The 18,404-nt window shown below is 36.5% G+C and overlaps 1 protein-coding gene across 5 annotated transcripts in view; it reads left to right on the plus strand.

Annotated features, from left to right (window-relative positions):
• AP3S1 (adaptor related protein complex 3 subunit sigma 1) overlaps window positions 1–18,404 on the plus strand; it is a 107,132-nt gene that overhangs the window by 18,602 nt on the left and 70,126 nt on the right. For all 5 annotated transcript variants that reach the window (XM_073878550.1, XM_073878548.1, XM_073878549.1 and 2 more), the window contains exons 2-3: window positions 3,225–3,316; window positions 6,802–6,913. In XM_073878550.1, the coding sequence (XP_073734651.1) occupies window positions 3,225–3,316; window positions 6,802–6,913 (204 nt within the window). The remainder of the gene's footprint in view (window positions 1–3,224; window positions 3,317–6,801; window positions 6,914–18,404) is intronic.

An 18,404-nucleotide genomic window follows, 5' to 3' on the forward strand; every position in this document is an offset into this window, starting at 1 on the left:
CTTTGGTGTGATCAAATTTGCCGGTCTTTTTCTTTATGGTTAGCCTTACTTTGTGTCTTATTTAAAAGTCTAGCATTATTACAAGGTCATAAAGATATTTTCCTATTATATTTTTAAAGCTTTATAGTTTGAGCATTGACATTCATTTTAAACCATACTGAGTGATTTTTTTAGTATAATGTCAGAGGTCTAAGTTTATTGTAATTAAAACGGAACAAAAACACCAATTTTTATTCTGGTACCATTCACGGAAATGTCCTTCCTCTCCGTACTGTTCTATAATGCCTACTCTACGTTTTAAATTTAATTACCTTGTATTTGTGTGGGTGTGTGTACGGTTCAGTTCCATTAGTCAGTTTCCCTATTTCTGCCTCACTATCATGTTATCTTAATTACTGTGGCTTTATAATAATTCTTACCTGCTCAGCAGGTCCTCTTACATTCTACTCAAGAGTGTCTTGTCATTCTTGTCTTCTGATTTAATATATATGTTTTGGAATCAGATTCAGGTTAAGTTTCTCTTTCTATCTGTTGGGATTTTGATTAGAATTACCTCGATCCTTCGGAGCATTTTAGAGAAATTGAGTATCTTCATAATACTGAGTCATTCAATCTATAATCACTGCATTTTTCCATTTACTGAACTCTTCTTTAATTTTTTTCAGTAAAGTTTTGTATTTTCTCCATAGAAGTCTTGAATGTTTTTGTTTCAGTTATTCCTAGGCACTGCGTGTTTTTTGATGGTACTGTATGTGGTATCTTTTAAAAATTTTATCTTCCATCTGACAGTTGGAGAAGTTTAGAATTGCAACAGTTTTGTGTGCTGGCTCTGTCTTGTTATATCTATTAATTTTAACACATTTGTATAAATTGTATTAGATTTCTACATGGAAAATCTTGAGGTCTGTGAATGACAGTTTTATTTCTTTCAAATTCTTTTATCTCTTATTTATTTTTCTTGTTTTTCTTGTACTGATGACAGCTGATATGGCACTGAATAGGAAAACCATTGTCAGTTAACCTATCTTGTTTCTGATCTTAAAAGGAAGGAACTGTTTAAACATATTGTGAATATGTTTGGAAAAGGTGTTTTTTGGATAGTCTTAATTGGAGAAAATTCTCTTTTTTTAATTTGCCAAGAGTTTTTTTTCTTTTTATTCAAGAATTGATGTTCAGTTTTATCAGATGCTTTTTCTGCATCTATTCAAGTGACCTATGTTTTCTCCCGCAATCTGTTAATGTAGAGAATTACATCAATCTGTTTTCTAATAATAAATCAACCTGACATTACCTGAACAAACCCATTTAGGTCATGATGTATTAGTTTTTTTAAATATTTTTGTATCTATGCTTTTTGGTGAGATTGGCTTGCAGTGTTCATTTCTCATACATTCCTTGTCTGATTTTGTGTCAATGTTAGCCTCAGAAAATGAATTGAGGATGTTAATTCTTTATCTGTGCTTTGGAAGAGTTCTGTAAGATTGGAATGATCTGTTTCTTGAATCATTGGACACATTTGGTGTTAAAGCCATCAGGGCTTGATTTATTTTTGGTGGAGAGATTTAAAATTATTTTTTATCCTCTTTATGATAATAGGATTATTAAAGTTTTTCTCTTTCTCCTTGGGACCATTTTATTATTTTTTTTCTTTTTTTTAGGAATTTTGCCACTATGAGAAGAAACTGTCTTCAAGCCAGGAACAGAGCATTCGCCGGAAACCAACTATGCTGGCACTTTGTTTTTTATTTAAAAATTTTTTTTTTAATGCTGGCACTTAGATCTTGAATCTCTAGCTTCTGGAATCTTGAAAACAAATTTGTTAGTTAAGCCACCTAGTCTGTGGTATTTTGTTATGGTAGCCCGAGCTAAGATACCTTCTCTTTTTCATATTAAGTTTTTGAGACTCCTAAAAAAAAAAAAAAAAGTTTTTGAGACTCCTTCATATTTATGGATGTAATTTACTTTAATTTTTATTTGTTACAGGATTCCATTATGTGAATATACCATAATTTATCGATTCTGTGATTGGTAGACTTTTGGGCAAATTTAGCTTTTTTTGTTGTTACAGTGCCTTGATGTACATTCTTCTACACGCCTCTTGGTACACAGTTTATTATGTTTGTGTAATTGCCAATATTCTCTTGTTTTTAATCTTCAAAAACAGTGGTTTTATATGGCTTAGTATAGTATCTAGAGGTGGAGATGCTGGATTATAAAACTTTTCTCGAGTGATGATACCATTTACCCTTCCACTTGGTGGGATGAGTTTCTTTGGCTCCACATCTTTGTCTGCATGTGATATTGTCAGACATTTACACTTTGCTAATGTGATGCATGTGGAGTTATTTCACTGTTACTTGAATTGGTAGTTCACCAGCGAGGTGTAACATCTTTTCATTTTTTTAGGAGGGGAGGGGCAGCTGGAGAGGGAGAGAGAGAATCTGAAGCAGGCTCCAGGCTCAGCACGGAGCCTGAGGTGGGGCTCACTCTCAAGACCCTGAGATCATGACCTGAGCTGAAACCAAGAGTCAGACACTTAACTGACTGAGCCACCCACACCCCCCATGTGTTTTCATTTGTTTATGGACCATCATATTTCCTTCCCTGTGAAATTCCTATTTGTGATTGTGCCCAGTTTTCTATTGCAGTGTTTGAGAAGCTGACTCTTTTTTACTGGGTTGTAAACTGCTTGGTGAATTTGATACTTATTGAGCAAACTTTTGGTTTTAGGCTATGCTTGTATGACTAATAAGGATGGACTCATCTCAGTTTGTATTTAAACTTAATTGGAAGCTCTAAACTTCTGTATTTTCCTTCCAATAAAATATGGATTAGCTACATGAATCATTTATAACTTCACCTCTCTGTTTCAGTTTACTCGTGTAAAACGATGGCCTTTGACTAGGTAATATCTAGGGTCCCTTTTACTAGTGTCTTTAATTCATCTGTCTAATATTTTTCTTCTTGGTTTTTGGAATTTAGAAATGTTAGTTTTATTGTAGTAGCAAACTATAACATGTTGGTCTTGTTTTGTTTTTGTTTTTTGTTTTTACATCGAAAAATGATGGGTTTTGTTTCTGTGAGATGTGATATGTTAGCTCTCCAAGGACCTCTCTGATTGATGAATTTCCCTGACAGATATTACTGCCTTTTATTTTAAAATTCTTAAAATGCTGTTAAACCTAGAAATTTAATCCTAACATATATAAATTATTCTTTCTCAGAGTGAAGATACACAACAGCAAATCATCAGGGAGACATTCCATTTGGTATCTAAGAGAGATGAAAATGTTTGTAATTTCCTAGAAGGAGGATTGTAAGTAAAGCATTTCATGGACATTCTAATCTTTGACTATATGATTAAAATATATACTGTTTAATTGGTTATGGTAAAAATTTCCTAATTTTGATGAATTAGATTAGGAGATTAATTATCACCTATGTTAGCTATAAATCTAACTTAAAGAATTTTTTTAAAGATATGCAGTCTTTCTTTTTCTTAAAAATGTTACAGAAGCGTTTTATGTAAAGGTTGTATATTCATATGGCAAAAATTCAAACATTTCAGAGACATGTAAAATTAATTATAAACTAACTCTCCCTCTCCTGACTTTAGTCTTTCTCACTTTCTTGTGTATCCTTCTAGAAAATTAATTTTTCATTGACTAACATATAAAAGTATAACCTTAAAAAATTTTACTTACAGGATCACACTAGGTATGCTGGTCTGCATGTTGCTCACTTTCACTTAATATTTTTAAAAGTTTTGCATATAAACACATTTAGAGCTATACCTCATTCTTTTTAATGACCAGAGAGTATTCCTTGGGGTAAATGGACCTGTTCATAAAAATTTATATTACATTCTTTATTTTATTATTATAAATGAGACTGAAATCTGCTTTTCAAATAAATATCTGTGTGCATGTATATATATTTATATATAGGAATATCTGTATATAGGTAGAGTTCAGCTAATAGAGTTTCTATTTTTAAAATGAATAAATACAAATTAGTTATAATTAGCTTGCCAACTATTTTAAATAAATAGTTTTAAATTAGTGGGTTCCATGAAAACATTTTGCTCTCAAATAGTTTTATTAATGTATCTGCTTGTGTTTATGTAATCAATTTCTTAATATTTCTTCATTGACAAGTTCAAAAACTAAACTTTGGTGAGCCCCGTTATAAAAAATTCCATGTGAAGCAGAGAGACCTATACTTTTCTGTATTTTAATGTGTATGATGTATATTATGAAAAATAGTTTGGATAATAGAAAATTCATTCTTACTTGACCATAAATTACTGTTTATCATGTAGAAAGTTTATGTGCATTTCTTAAAGGGTTGTATCATGCTGCAGTTCCATTTGCAAATACATACTTACAATTTATAAATTTTGCTATTAACTCCAGAACTCCCAATTTAAGAGTTGAGACAGATGTACCTGCTTTGTGTTTTGTATTTTAATTGTACTTTATTTCTTTTTTTTTAAAGATTTTATTTATTTATTTGAGAGAGAGAGAATGAGAGATAGAAAGCACGAGAGGGAAGAGGGTCAGAGGGAGAGGCAGACTCCCTGCTGAGCAGGAAGCCCGATGTGGGACTCGATCCCGGGACTTCAGGATCATGACCTGAGCCGAAGGCAGTTGCTTAACCAACTGAGCCACCCAGGCGTCCCTGTACTTTATTTCTGTCACACTTCTGCAGGAGTTGAGTTGTTTTGCCATTACCACTTTTCTTCATCTTAGCATTTTAACCTCTCATAGGGAATTTGTCACCCAGCACAACGCATCGTATGTGGTGGTCATGTAAGAACCTGGCTCTTCTAAGCAGGGCATTGTGTGAACTAGAAATTAGGGCTTAAATTCGTGATCATTCTTTTCTGGGCTTACAAAAAGTAGAAGGCAAACATTGCATCAGAGATGAGGCTACACATCTGATTCAGTCCTAGTTTTGTGACTAACTAGCTGGTTTTTTTGGTCAGGTCACTTAACTTCTTGTACCTCAGTTTTCCCCCCTATAATATGAAATATTTAAAGTAAGAGGAGTTCCAAAACTCTGTGGTTTTATATGGTATATTGTGTTCCATACAAGAATTTGAATCACTATTTATCAGTAATGCACTATAGTTTGAAGATAAAATTACATTTTAAAAGGCAAAGTATGTACTTGTCATGTATTAAATCTTTGCTTTCTTTTAATGGCATTGATAGTCATTTTGAAACTTATAGTTTTCAATAGTTTGGTCTTCTTTTACAGTAGAGCCGAACAAAAGTTTAAGATAATCACTAAATTGCTGATTCAGAATGAACTGAATCCTGCTGTTAGTGCGCTTTTTTGTGGCTTTCCAGGAACAATCGGGATCATAGTCTATAAAAATCATCTCAAAGATTCTTTAAATTGCACATACATATTTTTAATTGAATATCTTTTCTAGAAATATGTCTAACATAGTAGTAATTTTTAATTTTTGTCAAAAATCATTTCCATTTTTGCTATAAGAAGACATGAAAGAAGTGGGTACTTACAGAAGTTGTTTCTCTGAACCTGTAAATTCAGTGTTAGTTTTATGGAGTTAAGAAATAGGTGCTATTTTCCTGTCTTGTTTGAGTCTTCACTTAACTTTGATGATATTTGGCCTTGATTTTTATTTTATGTTAGTGTTAAAAGTCTTTTGAGAAGGTAAACTAATTATTGTAAATGTAACCGTGAAATAGCTAAACTAGAAAAATATAAGATGTTTGGAATGAGTCCTAAATTATTTTTAAAATGCTGACATTCCAGTCAGTGTAAATAAAAATATTTGATGAAAGAATTGAGTATTTCTTATCTCAATTTTTTGCATTTATATTTCAAAATAAAATGTATTTTTGGAGGAGATTTTGATGGTAAATTTCTCTAAAACTTAAGAAATGTCATTCTTTTTTTTTCCTCCCTCGTTGGTAGTCAGTCTTAAGCTGTATAGCTTACAGTGACTTATGGAGTTAAATCTAATAAGCACTTAAAAATGCCCTCTGACCTGGTTCCTGCCTACTTCTGTTTGTTTACTAATATTTTCTTGTCCACGCACCCTCTTTCTCTTCCTTGGACATACATATTTTGTTCCTGATGACCTGGCCTTTTTATTAGCTGGCACCTTTGCCTGAAATGCTCTTCTCTAAATTTTTTCTTAGGCTAACTCCTTATCATTAGCGCTCAGCCTAAATGTCACTCTTAACCCATCTTAGGTAGCAAATCCATCAGTACAGCAGCATCCTTTTTTCAATTCCTGTGTAGTGCCTTCTACCCTGATCATTTTTTCTTATTTATTTGTTTACTGTTCCTTACCCACTATCAGTACCTGGCAAATGGTAGGTACTCAGTAGATAGTTTAACGAATTAATGAACTAAAAGTAAGCACCAGCTTCTTTTATTTGTCATCTCTGAAGAAAACAGCCCTGTTAATTCACTAAGTCTCTAAGTTCACTTGAATGCTATACCTTTATTTTTTTTAAAAAATATTTATTTGAGAGAGAGTGAGAGAGAGAAAGCACAAGAGGGGGAAGGGTCAGAGGGAGAAGCAGACTCCCCGCTGGTCAGGGAGCCTGACGCGGGGCTCAATCCCAGGACTACGGAATCATGTCCTGAGCCGAAGGCAGATGCTTAACTGACTGAGCCACCCACGCACCCGAATGCTACACCTTTAAATGCTATGCCCAAACATCTTATGAAAGGTTTTAAACAAATTATCAGTTTGCTTGAGGTAATGAAAATGTGTTTCATTTTATTCCTATAACGTTCCAATTTTCTGTCATTTAGGTTAATTGGAGGATCTGACAACAAACTGATTTATAGACATTATGCAACATTATATTTTGTCTTCTGTGTGGATTCTTCAGAAAGTGAACTTGGCATTTTAGATCTAATTCAAGTAAGTTAACACTGTCTTAATAACAGTTGTGGCTTTATATATTTTAAAACTTGTATGTTCTAAATTTTCTAAAATGATGTTCTGTTTGGTAAGAAATAAATTGTTCCATAGTAGATAGTGGATGAGTAAAACAGGGTCAAGGGAGACACTAAACACATAGGCAAATTTAATCTGATTAAGATTAATCACAGCTGATTTCATCATGCCCTTTTTTCCTGTTCATGTAAGTCACACAAAAAGTCCAGGATGCATGGATCTCTTACCATGTGCATCCAAATCTGATCCCCAGACCCACCCCTCCCTGCCTCCCAAAAATCTTTCATAATGTCCGTGGAACTCAAGGTCAGTCATAAGCAAAGTCCTCTTTATCTTCATCCTCTTTGTTAATATTGCCTTCACTTTTTTGCTTTAAATTGAGTCGGGCTTCCCTACTGACACTACCTATAACCATCTCAGGTAGTGGCAGTTTTCCTGCCTTTCTTCATAATTGCTGAGCCTTGAGGTGTTTGCTTCTCATTGCTTTTTCCAGACCATTCTCTCTTTTAAAGTGCCTCCAAACTTAATTTCTTGTTTGTAAACTGTACCACCTTCTACCCACCCTGTTTGAGTAATCTCTCATCCCCACCTCCTATTTATTGGGGATTTTGTCAAAAACTTTCAAAGGTCTGAGATTTACCCTCCTTGCAAGCTACTTGCACATTAACTACCACAGTGTCATGGATGCTGGCAGAAGACAGGAGACTTCTGGGTTGGAATCAAAGGACTTATTCCAAATAGCACAAGCAGTAGACACAGTAACAGCATTTGCTTACTACACTGGTTCCCCAAGTCCCAATTTCTGCAGTCACCCAAGGGTGACTTGAAGAGGGCCAGGTGATACCTGTACCCACAGTGCATTGAGTTCTAGGAGAGGAACTGGAATCTTTTATATTGGACACAAATTATGTCTGCCCATGTCCTGGAGGAAAAGCATATCTTCCATGGGTGTAGATAAACCTACTGTTTGCTTTGCAGAGAGATACTCTATTTTTCAGGGCTGTTTGCTTATACAAGCTTGCTTGCAAAGGCAGTCTGCAGTGATGGCAGCCTGCACCTCTGCTCACGTGATGTGCAGAACTGGCAGACTCATGGGGAACTGTCTCCTAACAGATTATAGTCTTAGTTCACTGGCACTCACTCCATACTCCTCGTGTTCTAATTCTCGGTGATTTCAATATTCAGTATTCATGGGGAGAATTCTTCTAGTACCCTGGTGTCTTCAGACCTGGAATTCCTCTTCACTGTATTTTTGCCCTCTGTTCTACCTCGCTCATTTCTAGACCTTGTTTTTATCCAAACTGCCATCCCTCCGTAGTCTCAATTACACAGTTTCCCCTCTGTCTACCGCCTCTTATCTTTCCATATCACAATTTCTGTTACTCCACTAATTCCTTGAGCCTGTTGGGACCTTCAGTCTTTCGAATCTAGCATTTTTTTTCGCTGTCCCTCATCCTCCTGCTGTCTTACTTTCCTTTCCCAGCCTGAATTCCAATGGCAGTCACGGTAATCATAGTCTTGTAGACACTCAGCTCCTTCCTTGTACCCATACTTCTAAATGTACTTAGAGAAAAAAAGAGTAACCGGACTACAGGTCTCCCCTTATATTTATGATCTCTGACCTCAGTGAGTCCTTAGTGCTCCCCAGTAACCCTATTTCCCTGGTCCATCCCCCTCCCAGACTCCTAGACAACTGCTTTCTCCTTCCTCAAACCTCTGATGCTTCTAGCATCTTGCTTCCTCCTTCAGTGAGAGAACTGAAGCCGTCAGAAGAGAACTTCACCCACTTACGTACTGGTCTCTTCCTCGTGGCTCTGGCAGTTCTCCCTCTTCTCCCTCTTTCTTCTGTATCCTTTTTCCTCTCGCTTCCCGGTCATTCCTCTAGCTGCTGTATGTTCTCCCATCTTAAGACCTGTCCTTCCCTCTCCAGCCGCTGCCTCGTTTCTTTCCCTCCCTTTCTGTCAGAATGCCTTTAAAAAAAAAAAAGTCTGTACACACTGTCTCAAGTGTTTCTTCTCCCATTCGCTCTTAAACACACTCCTTTCAGGTTTTCCACTCTGTTGTTACTGAATCCAAAGGTTCTCATCAGTCCTTCTTTATTTGATTAAGATTCTCAATTCATCTCTTCACGAAATACTTGCTTCCCCTGGCTTCTAGGACGCCGTACTTGCCTGGTTTTCTTGGACCTCTTCAGTTGCTTCATTCCAGTATTGTGGTCTCTCTTAACGCTTCTTCAGCGGCCTGGCGGGGATACAGGGTCTGACCGCATGCTGTTCTCTGCACTGCCGTGACCACGTTGGTCCAAGCCACCACCAGCTCTCGCCTGGACTCTTCCAGCAGTTTCCCGACTGTTCTCCCTGCATCCACTATCTTTTCCTTTCATCGTTTCTGAGTAAAACAGCGAGTGATACTGTTGAAATAGGTCATAACTCACATTCTCGGTTCTTCAGTGGCTTCCCTTCTCGCTCAAAGTAAAAGCCAACTTCCTTACACGTGACCCATGAGGCCCCACAAGCTCTGAGTCCCCTCCCTACTACACTCTGCTTATCTCACTTCATCTTCTGCTCCTTACCCTTTTGCTCCAGCCCCAGTGTCCTGCTTGCTGTTTCTCAGATACATCAGGCATGCTTCTCCCTCAGAGCCTTTGTATTTGCTGGTCTTTGTACCTAGATTGTTCTTCTGTTTGGTGTTCCCATCGTTCCTTAGCTCCATCATTCTTTCAGGTCTTGACCTGGATATCATCTTTCAATATGGTTTTCTTTGGTCCTTTCTAAAAATGTTCCCTCTCTGACATAGTCTAACTCTTTTCTTGCTTTTAAAGTTTCTTTTCCTTAGTACCTATCACCACCTAACATACTATATACTTGACTTAGTTTATCTTGTTTATGGTCATTTACCCTTACAAGAATATAAGCTCATTGAGGGCCGGTTTTTTTTATTTTGTTCACTGGTTTATCCCCAGGGCATAGAAAGGCACCTGGCATGTAGTAGGCCTTTAACATACAATTGTTGAATGAATGTATTTAGTGCCTAATATTTAGCATTCTATGTAAAATAACTGACAACAAAACCTAAACGCTGAGTAGAAGCAGGAGAATTAGTTAGAAAAATAAAATATAGTTGCCACATGCTAGTAATACTTTGTTTTGTGTTTTTATCTGAGCACTGGTTACATTGGTGGAAATCATGAAGCTCTGTATACACTTGAGATTTTTGTGCTTTCTGTTTGTGATATTTCCATAAAAAGTTAACAAATTAATTCTACACAATAAACAAATGTCACTGCTACAAATAGTTGTATTGGGTTAAGATTATCATGAGGGAATGCTCTACACTTGTTTTCTTTCTCTTTCTTGACCCCAGACAGGGCAAAACCAGGCACATGGTGTAGGCACATTGTAGCAGATTGGAGAAAGCTGCACATAAAAAGGAAGCTTTTTGTCCCAAACAAGTTTCGTGGTTCTGAAATCAGCAAGAAGGGGAATGCTTTGAGATCTAGTTAGTATGATGGAGTAAATGGGGAATTAAAGCAGAAGACTTTGGTAGTAATGCTGAGTACCAAAGCATAGAAATAGTAAAAGTGGCTAGATCAAGGCTTTTGGCATCAAATGTTAATAATGAAAAGAAAAAGACAAGTGATAAATGGAGCTATTAATATGCCAGATTACTCTCAATCTATAATTCTTAAACTAGGTTTTGAGGAGGAGGTAGGTATCTGAACTACATGAAACCACAAAGTATGAATAGATAAAGAAGATGTGCTATATATACACAATGGAATATTACTCAGCCATCAAAAAACTGAAATCTTGCCATTTGCAGCGAGGTGGATGGAACTAGAGGGTATTATGCTAAGCGAAATAAGACAATCAGAGGACAGTTGTCATAGATCTCACTGATATGTGGAATTCAAGAAACAAAACAGAGGATCATGGGGAAGAGAGGAAAAAATAAAACAAGACAAAACCAGAGAGGGAGACAAACCATAAGAGACTTAATCATAGGAAACAAACTGAGGGTTTCTGGAGGGGAGGAAGATGGGGGGATGGGGTAACTGGGTGATACCCATTAAGGAGGGCACGTGATATAATGAACACTGGTTGTTATATAAGACTGATGAATCACTAACCTCTACCTCTGAAACCAATAATACATTATATGTTAATTAATTGAATTTAAATTAAAAAAATAAATAAATGAAAAAAATTAAAAGGGAGAAATTCTTTACAAAAAGCTGGATCTTTATTCAGGTCTTCCTAGTCCTTAATTATTAAAACTTCCCTAAAACCGGGTCATATGGGGCACCTGTGTGGCTCAGTCATTGGGCATCTGCCTTTGGCTCAGGTCATGATCCCAGGGTCCTGGGATGGAGCCCCACGTTGGGCTCCCTGCTCGGTGGGGAGCCTGCTTCTCCCTCTCCCACTCGCCCTGCTTGTGTTCCCTCTCTTACTGTCTGTGTCTCTCAAATAAATAAAATCTTAAAAAAAAAAAAACCACAAAGTAATCATAGCAGACATTCTTGCTATGTTTTTCATTGTTTAATTGGTGGTGAGAAAATAGTACCTTTAAGATAAACACATGTATATATATTAAGATAAACATGTATTATGAGGTAGAAGAGAAATTTTTATAATATATATACCTGTAGGAGGAGACATCAAAGAAATTTTGAGTTTGAGATGAATATGCCTCACGATCCCATGGATAGATATTCTCTTCCTGAGGCCTCCTTGAGAAACACTGCTAAGCTGTGTTTTGTTTTCCCAAAGGCTTTTCTAGTAAAGAAAGAGAAGCAAACTTTTTACTTAAGTATAGATTAGTAACAGTTAAGGGTTGATCAGAACCCTATATTGCATCCTTCTATCTTTGTTCATTAACACATTTTTTGGTTTATCCCATGTAAGTAGTAGTTAATTCATTGCACTATTATTTCATAGGAGCTTTGTGTTTTTTAGAAAATAGTTTTTTAATATGAAACTGCTTTCTGTTTCTCTCTCAATTATCCACTACTGAAGAGAGTGGTGGGCGTATACTTTATTTTCTGAGCTAGCTACTAATGTTACAGGAGGAAAAAAAGAAAAGTAATCTGTTCAAAATGCACTCTGCATTGAAGAGAAAGATTTCATTTAAGAAAGACTAAAACAAATGTGAATTTTCCTCAAGACAAATTGGCAGTATTTTATGCTTGTATCGTGGGATTTAAGCCATTGTAAATGATTATTTTTTGATGCTGTGGGTGATTTTAATGGTGATGATAGCAGATAGTGTAGTTGTTACATCTCAGAAGAGAATTACATGGGGAGTTGTCAAAGAACAAATATCCTACACTGTATCTGAAGTAGATTTTATCATGTGTTTGTGGAAAGTGGAAACTAGGTCTTGTGTTTTGTAAAACGTGTTAGCCGTTGCTGTTCAAATGTTGATAACTGGTCTTGATGCTGGGTGAGACACAGAAAAGAGGATTTCAGGAGAATTGTGTCATCTTCCATTACTAATGTAGGCTGGAAGTCTTTTTATAAGAAGATGCAATTGAGTTGTCCTATGTTGATATATCATGTCATAAAAAAAGTTCTGTAATTTACCTTGCACGGACTAATTCTACCACTGTCACAAACACGTTGGAAGTTCTGTAGTCGCTGTCTCCCCTGCGACCACCATAGATCATTCAGTACTTCCAAGGGAGTGCTGAGCATGCCTGAGTCAGTCACTCTAAAAATACTGGTCTAATGAACAAAGATGGAAGGGACTAGCTCATTGTTTCTGCTTTGGTTTCATGAAACAGCTAATCAGAGCTTATTATTTTCTTGCTTTGTCCATCTTCTAGCTTTGAGGAAGGCAAGTATAATGTAAAAAGTAGAAGCGGAAAATAATAAAGCAAGAGAGTTTAGATCAAAACCTCTTGGCCTTGCATTTCTTTAAAGAATGGATCAAGAGAACTTAAACATCAATATATAATTAATAAACATATGTTAAGTTTGCTTTTTTTGAGCATTGAAATGATACCATTTAGATGATCATTGAAAGCATGTATTTTTATGCAAAGGTTTTATGTTTCTAAGGTATGCATATGTTGTCCCAGATTTGACTTTATATCTTGCGTGAAATCTGAGAAAAGGCATCATTAGTAAATTCCATGTGGAATTTGTAATCAGCTTGTAATCAGCTTGTTTTCTTTTGTTTCTTTTTTTAATTCTTTGTAAGTTGGAAAAAAAGGTGATCCTTTTTTGTTTCTGATATGTACTATTTTAATGTGATATCAACTGCCATATAAGAGTATTTTAGAGCTGGTGGCTGGCTTTTTTTAGTCTTTCTGCTGTAGCATATCTTCGTTGGAAGTGTTAAAATATTTACAGAGTGAGAATGAAAAGTTCATTAAATATTAACGTTGGTTGTTTGAGTTATTTATAAGCAGTGATATTGTCCTCAATTAATTTATTATGCCAAGCTAATAATAAAGGGAGGCATAGAAGTTCACTAGATAATTCCAAATTCTGCTACAGTTTTCTGTACCACATGTAGCAGTTACATCAGCATCAGTTTTGTTCAGTTGCAGTCAGGAAAAAATGGAGAGCTAACAGCTGAACTCTTTGTTAGGTTTAAAAAAGATGTTTGGGGGCGCCTGGGTGGCTCAGTGGTTAAGCGTCTGCTTTCGGCTCAGGTCATGGTCCCAGGGTCCTGGGATTGAGCCCCACATCAGGCTCCCTGCTCTGCGGGAAGCCTGCTTCTCCCTCCCCGACCCCCCCTGCTTGTGTTCCCTCTCTCGCTGTGTCTCTCTCTGTCAAATAAATAAATAAAATCTTAAAAAATAAATAAATAAATAAATAGAAAGATGTTTGACCATGGTGTTACCATATGTATTTAAACTAGAGCTCCACGTGTAGCATCTGTTGTTACTATGGTCCTGAATATTAGACTGGCTTTTATGAAATTATTTTACTTAACGGCTGTGAATGCTAATTTAGTATGATATTGAACATGTCATTTAATCTTTATAGACCTTGAATTTTTTCACCTGTGTAAAGTATGCCTATTTTATTTTATTTTTTTTAAAGATTTTATTTATTTATTTGACAGAGAGCACAAGCACAAGCAGAGGGAGAGGGAGAAGCAGGCTCCCCGCTGAGCAAGGAGCTCGATGGGGGGCTTGATCCCAGGACCCGGGGATCATGACCCAAGTCGAAGGCAGTCGCTTAACCAACTGAGCCACCCAGGCGCTCCAAGTATGCCTGTTTTAATATGCTGCCTATAAACCTCATGGGGTTGTTAGATCAGTGAATCAAAGCAAACTAGTCGTGGTTAAAACCATTCAGCCTCTGCTTTGTACTTTTGGGCAAGTTATTTTACATCTTTGTCTCTCATTTTCCTCACCTGAAAAATGGGAGTGACAGTAATAATACCAGCTCATAGAGTAGGTGCAAGCATTAAAAAAGTTACTGTACCTGAAGCTCATGGCTAAATGACTGACATGTAGTTGTCAGTGGTTTTTAGCTAACATTATCATTAAAGCATGTATTTATAAGGAAGGCACATAAAGTATTATTTCATTAGTATGCAAATTGAATTGGATAAAGAAGTCCTTTTATCTTTCTTTTTCATTTTTATGAGAATCTGTTAATCCTTTTATCCTCTGTTGTGTAATGGCTTTAAGATGAATTTCATATGGTGATAGAGGTATCTGCTAAGAGAGTGACCTAATTGGAGGAACTTGTAAGCCAAGAATTTGTAAGTGAAGAAAGATCCCGTGATCGTCCCTTGATTGCAGAGGAAATTATGTGAGGTGGGTGCTGCCAGGTGTGGAATGGTGCCGTTCTGCCTTCCACCGTGTGTCATTGTTCTCTTTTGTTATAAGGGGAGGCTTGAAAGTGCCTTGTTAAGTAGGGCACTGCTTAAAATTTGGGCTGTGTAGTTATTTTTAAGAATTATCTCGCTGAAGACCAGCTGACTAGCAGTACTAGGGGACCATGGCAAGCTACAGGGTCCCCATGAGACCATGGGGAATAACCCCTGGTCCCATGGGAGGGTGAGTTCTGGTGCAGTTCCTCTTGCTGGAGAAAGGGAGCCCTGGCCCAGGTGGCTCATTTTCCAGGCAGTCCAGAGTGAATGCTCAGGGTCATTTCAGGAAAATTCTATCTGCTACACCATACCGTTACCAAAGTATTAAAACTTTCTGTTTTCAGTAAGATTCACTTCATATATGTATATATATACATATATATATATATATATATATGGGAAACCAAAAATTATTTCTACAATTTGAGTCAGACACTGTTAGTGTTTCAGCATTCCTAAAATTCTTTTCCTGTCTTATTTTCATTGAGAAGTCTGTTTTCCAATAACTGCAAATTTAATATTCAATTTTCACTTATTTACATTGCTACTTCTTGATAAATCCTGGTATTGAATTTGATGATACTGTTCTAATTTACATGTTTGTTCACATCTCAGCCGTCCTCTTGGGAGGCATCACAGAGCCAAGTTGGTGTTTGGAGTCAGATGGGGTGGTTTTGAATACTGGCTCTGTCACCTAACAGTTACTTTGAGAAAATTACTTACCCATATGCATTCCCAATTCTCTTGTCTGTAGGTGCTGATACGCATAGCTGCCTTAACATTGTCGTAAGAATTAGAGCTAATGTATTTAGGACCTAGAATCCAGGAGACATAGTATTATTTAATTGGTAGTGGTGAAATGAAGGAAATATTTTGGAACTCAGGTACTTAAAGTCAGAATTTTGGAGTTGGGAGTAACTTAAAATTTATTTTTTCTCCCTTTTTTTTTAAAAAGATTTTATTTATTTTTAGAGAGAGCGTGTGCAGTGCACGTGTTTGTGGGAGTGGGGGGGAGATGGGCAGAGGGAGAGAGAGAATCTTTTTTTTCTTTTTTAAAGATTTTATTCATTTATTTGACAGAGAGAAACACAGCGAGAGAGGGAACACAAGCAGGGGGAGTGGGAGAGGGAGAAAAGCAGGCTCCCTGCTGAGCAGGGAGCCCGATGTGGGGCTTGATCCCAGGACCCTGGGATCATGACCTGAGCCGAAGGCAGAGTCTCCCTCTCCCAGGCGCCCCAAGGGAGAGGGAGAATCTCAAGCAGACTCCACACTGAGCGTGGAGCCCAACATGGGTCCTGATCCCACAACCCTGAGATCATGACCTGAGCTGAAAACAAGAGTCAGATGCTTAACCACCTGAGCCACCCAGGTACCCCTATTGTTTCTCCTTTTAAAGCAAGTTTGAGAGAAAAACTCAACTTGTGTTGGTATTTTTCTTTGATTTAAGACGAATTCCTCATTTCCCAGTATAGAATGATAAGTTTTTAGGGAGGAATTGGGCATAGAGGAGAAGAGGACCCTTTGAGCTTGGTTTTTCAGATTTTCTTTTTCTTTAAAAATTTTTAAGACTTATGTTGAAATTATTTCAGACTTAAAAAAGAGCAGCAATACAATACAAAGAATTCTTGCATTTCATACCTTCACTCATATTCCCTAAATTTAACTTAGGTAACCACAGTACAATGATTAAAATTAGGAAATCAGCATTGATATAATACTATTATCTAATCTGCAGACCTTATTCAAAAGTTGCCAGTTGTCCCATTGATGTCATTTTTCTTGTTGAGGGTTTAATCCAGGTCACATTTGCATTCAGTTTTCATGTCTCCTGAGTCTCCTTCACTTTGTAATAGTTCATCTTTGTCTTTCTTGCATTCTATGTCCTTCAAACCGTGATCATTTGAAGAGTAATAGCCGGTTATTTTATAGAATATTCCTCTGTTTGTACCACAGGAGTGCTTTTATGTCCTTTGCAGTGCATCATATCAGGAGGGACATGATCTCATTTTGTCTTGTTACTAGTGATATTTATTCTGATCCCTTGGTTAAGACGGTGCCTGTCAGGTTTGCATACTCTGAACTTACATTATCTCTTTTTACTTAAAAGTATCTCATGGGGAATAATTTTGAGACCATGTACATATCCTTTTTCTAGTCGTATTTTTGGTCATTAATTTTAGCATCTCTCGATGATTCTTACCTGAAGGAATTACCATTGTGGTGTTTGCCAAGTAGTGATTTTCCATTATGCCCTCTGTATTGATTGGTTATAATTATGCAAGGAAAATCTTTCTAGGTTTTGCATTTATTTTCTTCTGTTTTAAGTCAGTGCTCAGAATATTAATTGTACCATATACATAGCAGAATATTTTTCAGTTACACATATAAGAATATTTTTCAAGACCAAATGTGATTTTTATTTTTATTTATTTTTTAAAAGATTTTATTTACTCCTTTGAGTTAGAGAATATGAGAGAGAGAGCACATGAGAGAGGGGAGGTTCAGAGGGAGAAGCAGACTCCCTGCTGAGCAGGGAGCCCGATGCGGGACTTGATCCTGGGACTCCAGGATCATGACCTGAGCCGAAGGTAGTCGCTTAACCAACTGAGCCACCCAGGTGCCCCCCAAATGTGATTTTTAAAATTAGCTTTTGCTTGGAAGTTGAAATATAATTTTTAGCAATTTGTGTCAATACAAGTTGTTAAAAATCTCACAAGTGGCTTTGTGCACAGAAATAATTTGGAGGCTACTTTAATTTTCAAAATTAATATTTGATTTAGTAGCCTTGTACATTAAAAATCCTGGTTCTTCCTTAGACTTCTAAATCCAACGTACAAATCATACTAAGTCCATTTGATGGAGGGGCTCCAACGTAATTAAATTTCTTATAGTACAAGTAGTCTGCTTTGCACAATTACTGTCTTCATGTTGGTGGTGGAGGTATGGAAAGTTAAAATTTTTGCTTTATATCCTGTATTTTCCAAATTTTCTAAATAACCACTTCTTACTACATTAAAAATCAAGTACTGTTTTCTTTTGTTGGAGGCAGTATGCCTCGTGAATAAGAATTCAGGTTCTGCAGTGAGACTTTCTCCTACCTCACTGTGTTAGTAGTTAGTTGACTTTTTGCTTTTGATTACCCTTCTGCAGGTGGTTGATAATAAAAGTACCTGCCTTATGAGATTACCATGAAGGATTAAATAAAATATTTAATAAATGGAACAATAGCAATGCTATAATAATATATACTCAATGGATTCTGGTATTATCATCATTGACCTTTTTTAAAAAATTAGAAATAAATCACATAAAAAGAATCATTGATGTGAACTCTTTCTGAATCATTTTGACATGAGTATAGATAGAAGACAGATTGTCCTCTCATCAACTCTTAGTTTCTTCATGCTGAAGTTGAAAGTTTAATGTGTGTGAAATGCCTGGTACTTGGTAAGTGCACAATAAATGTCTCTGTTTTTCCTAAGACTGTTATCATTGACTTGGTTAGTTTCCAGGTCAGGTTTTGTGGAAATTTGGTCTGGAATCCAGTCATACACTGTTCTTTAAAGGTAGCTGATCTGATGTTAAGTTTAGTCTACCTTCCCTAGCTCTTCTGGTACGTTTT

The sequence above is a fragment of the Callorhinus ursinus genome, unplaced genomic scaffold (genome assembly GCF_003265705.2).
Source record: "Callorhinus ursinus isolate GAN/ISIS: 27379988/994484 unplaced genomic scaffold, GSC_fseal_2.0 scaffold30, whole genome shotgun sequence".
Classification (NCBI taxonomy): Eukaryota; Metazoa; Chordata; class Mammalia; order Carnivora; family Otariidae; genus Callorhinus; species Callorhinus ursinus.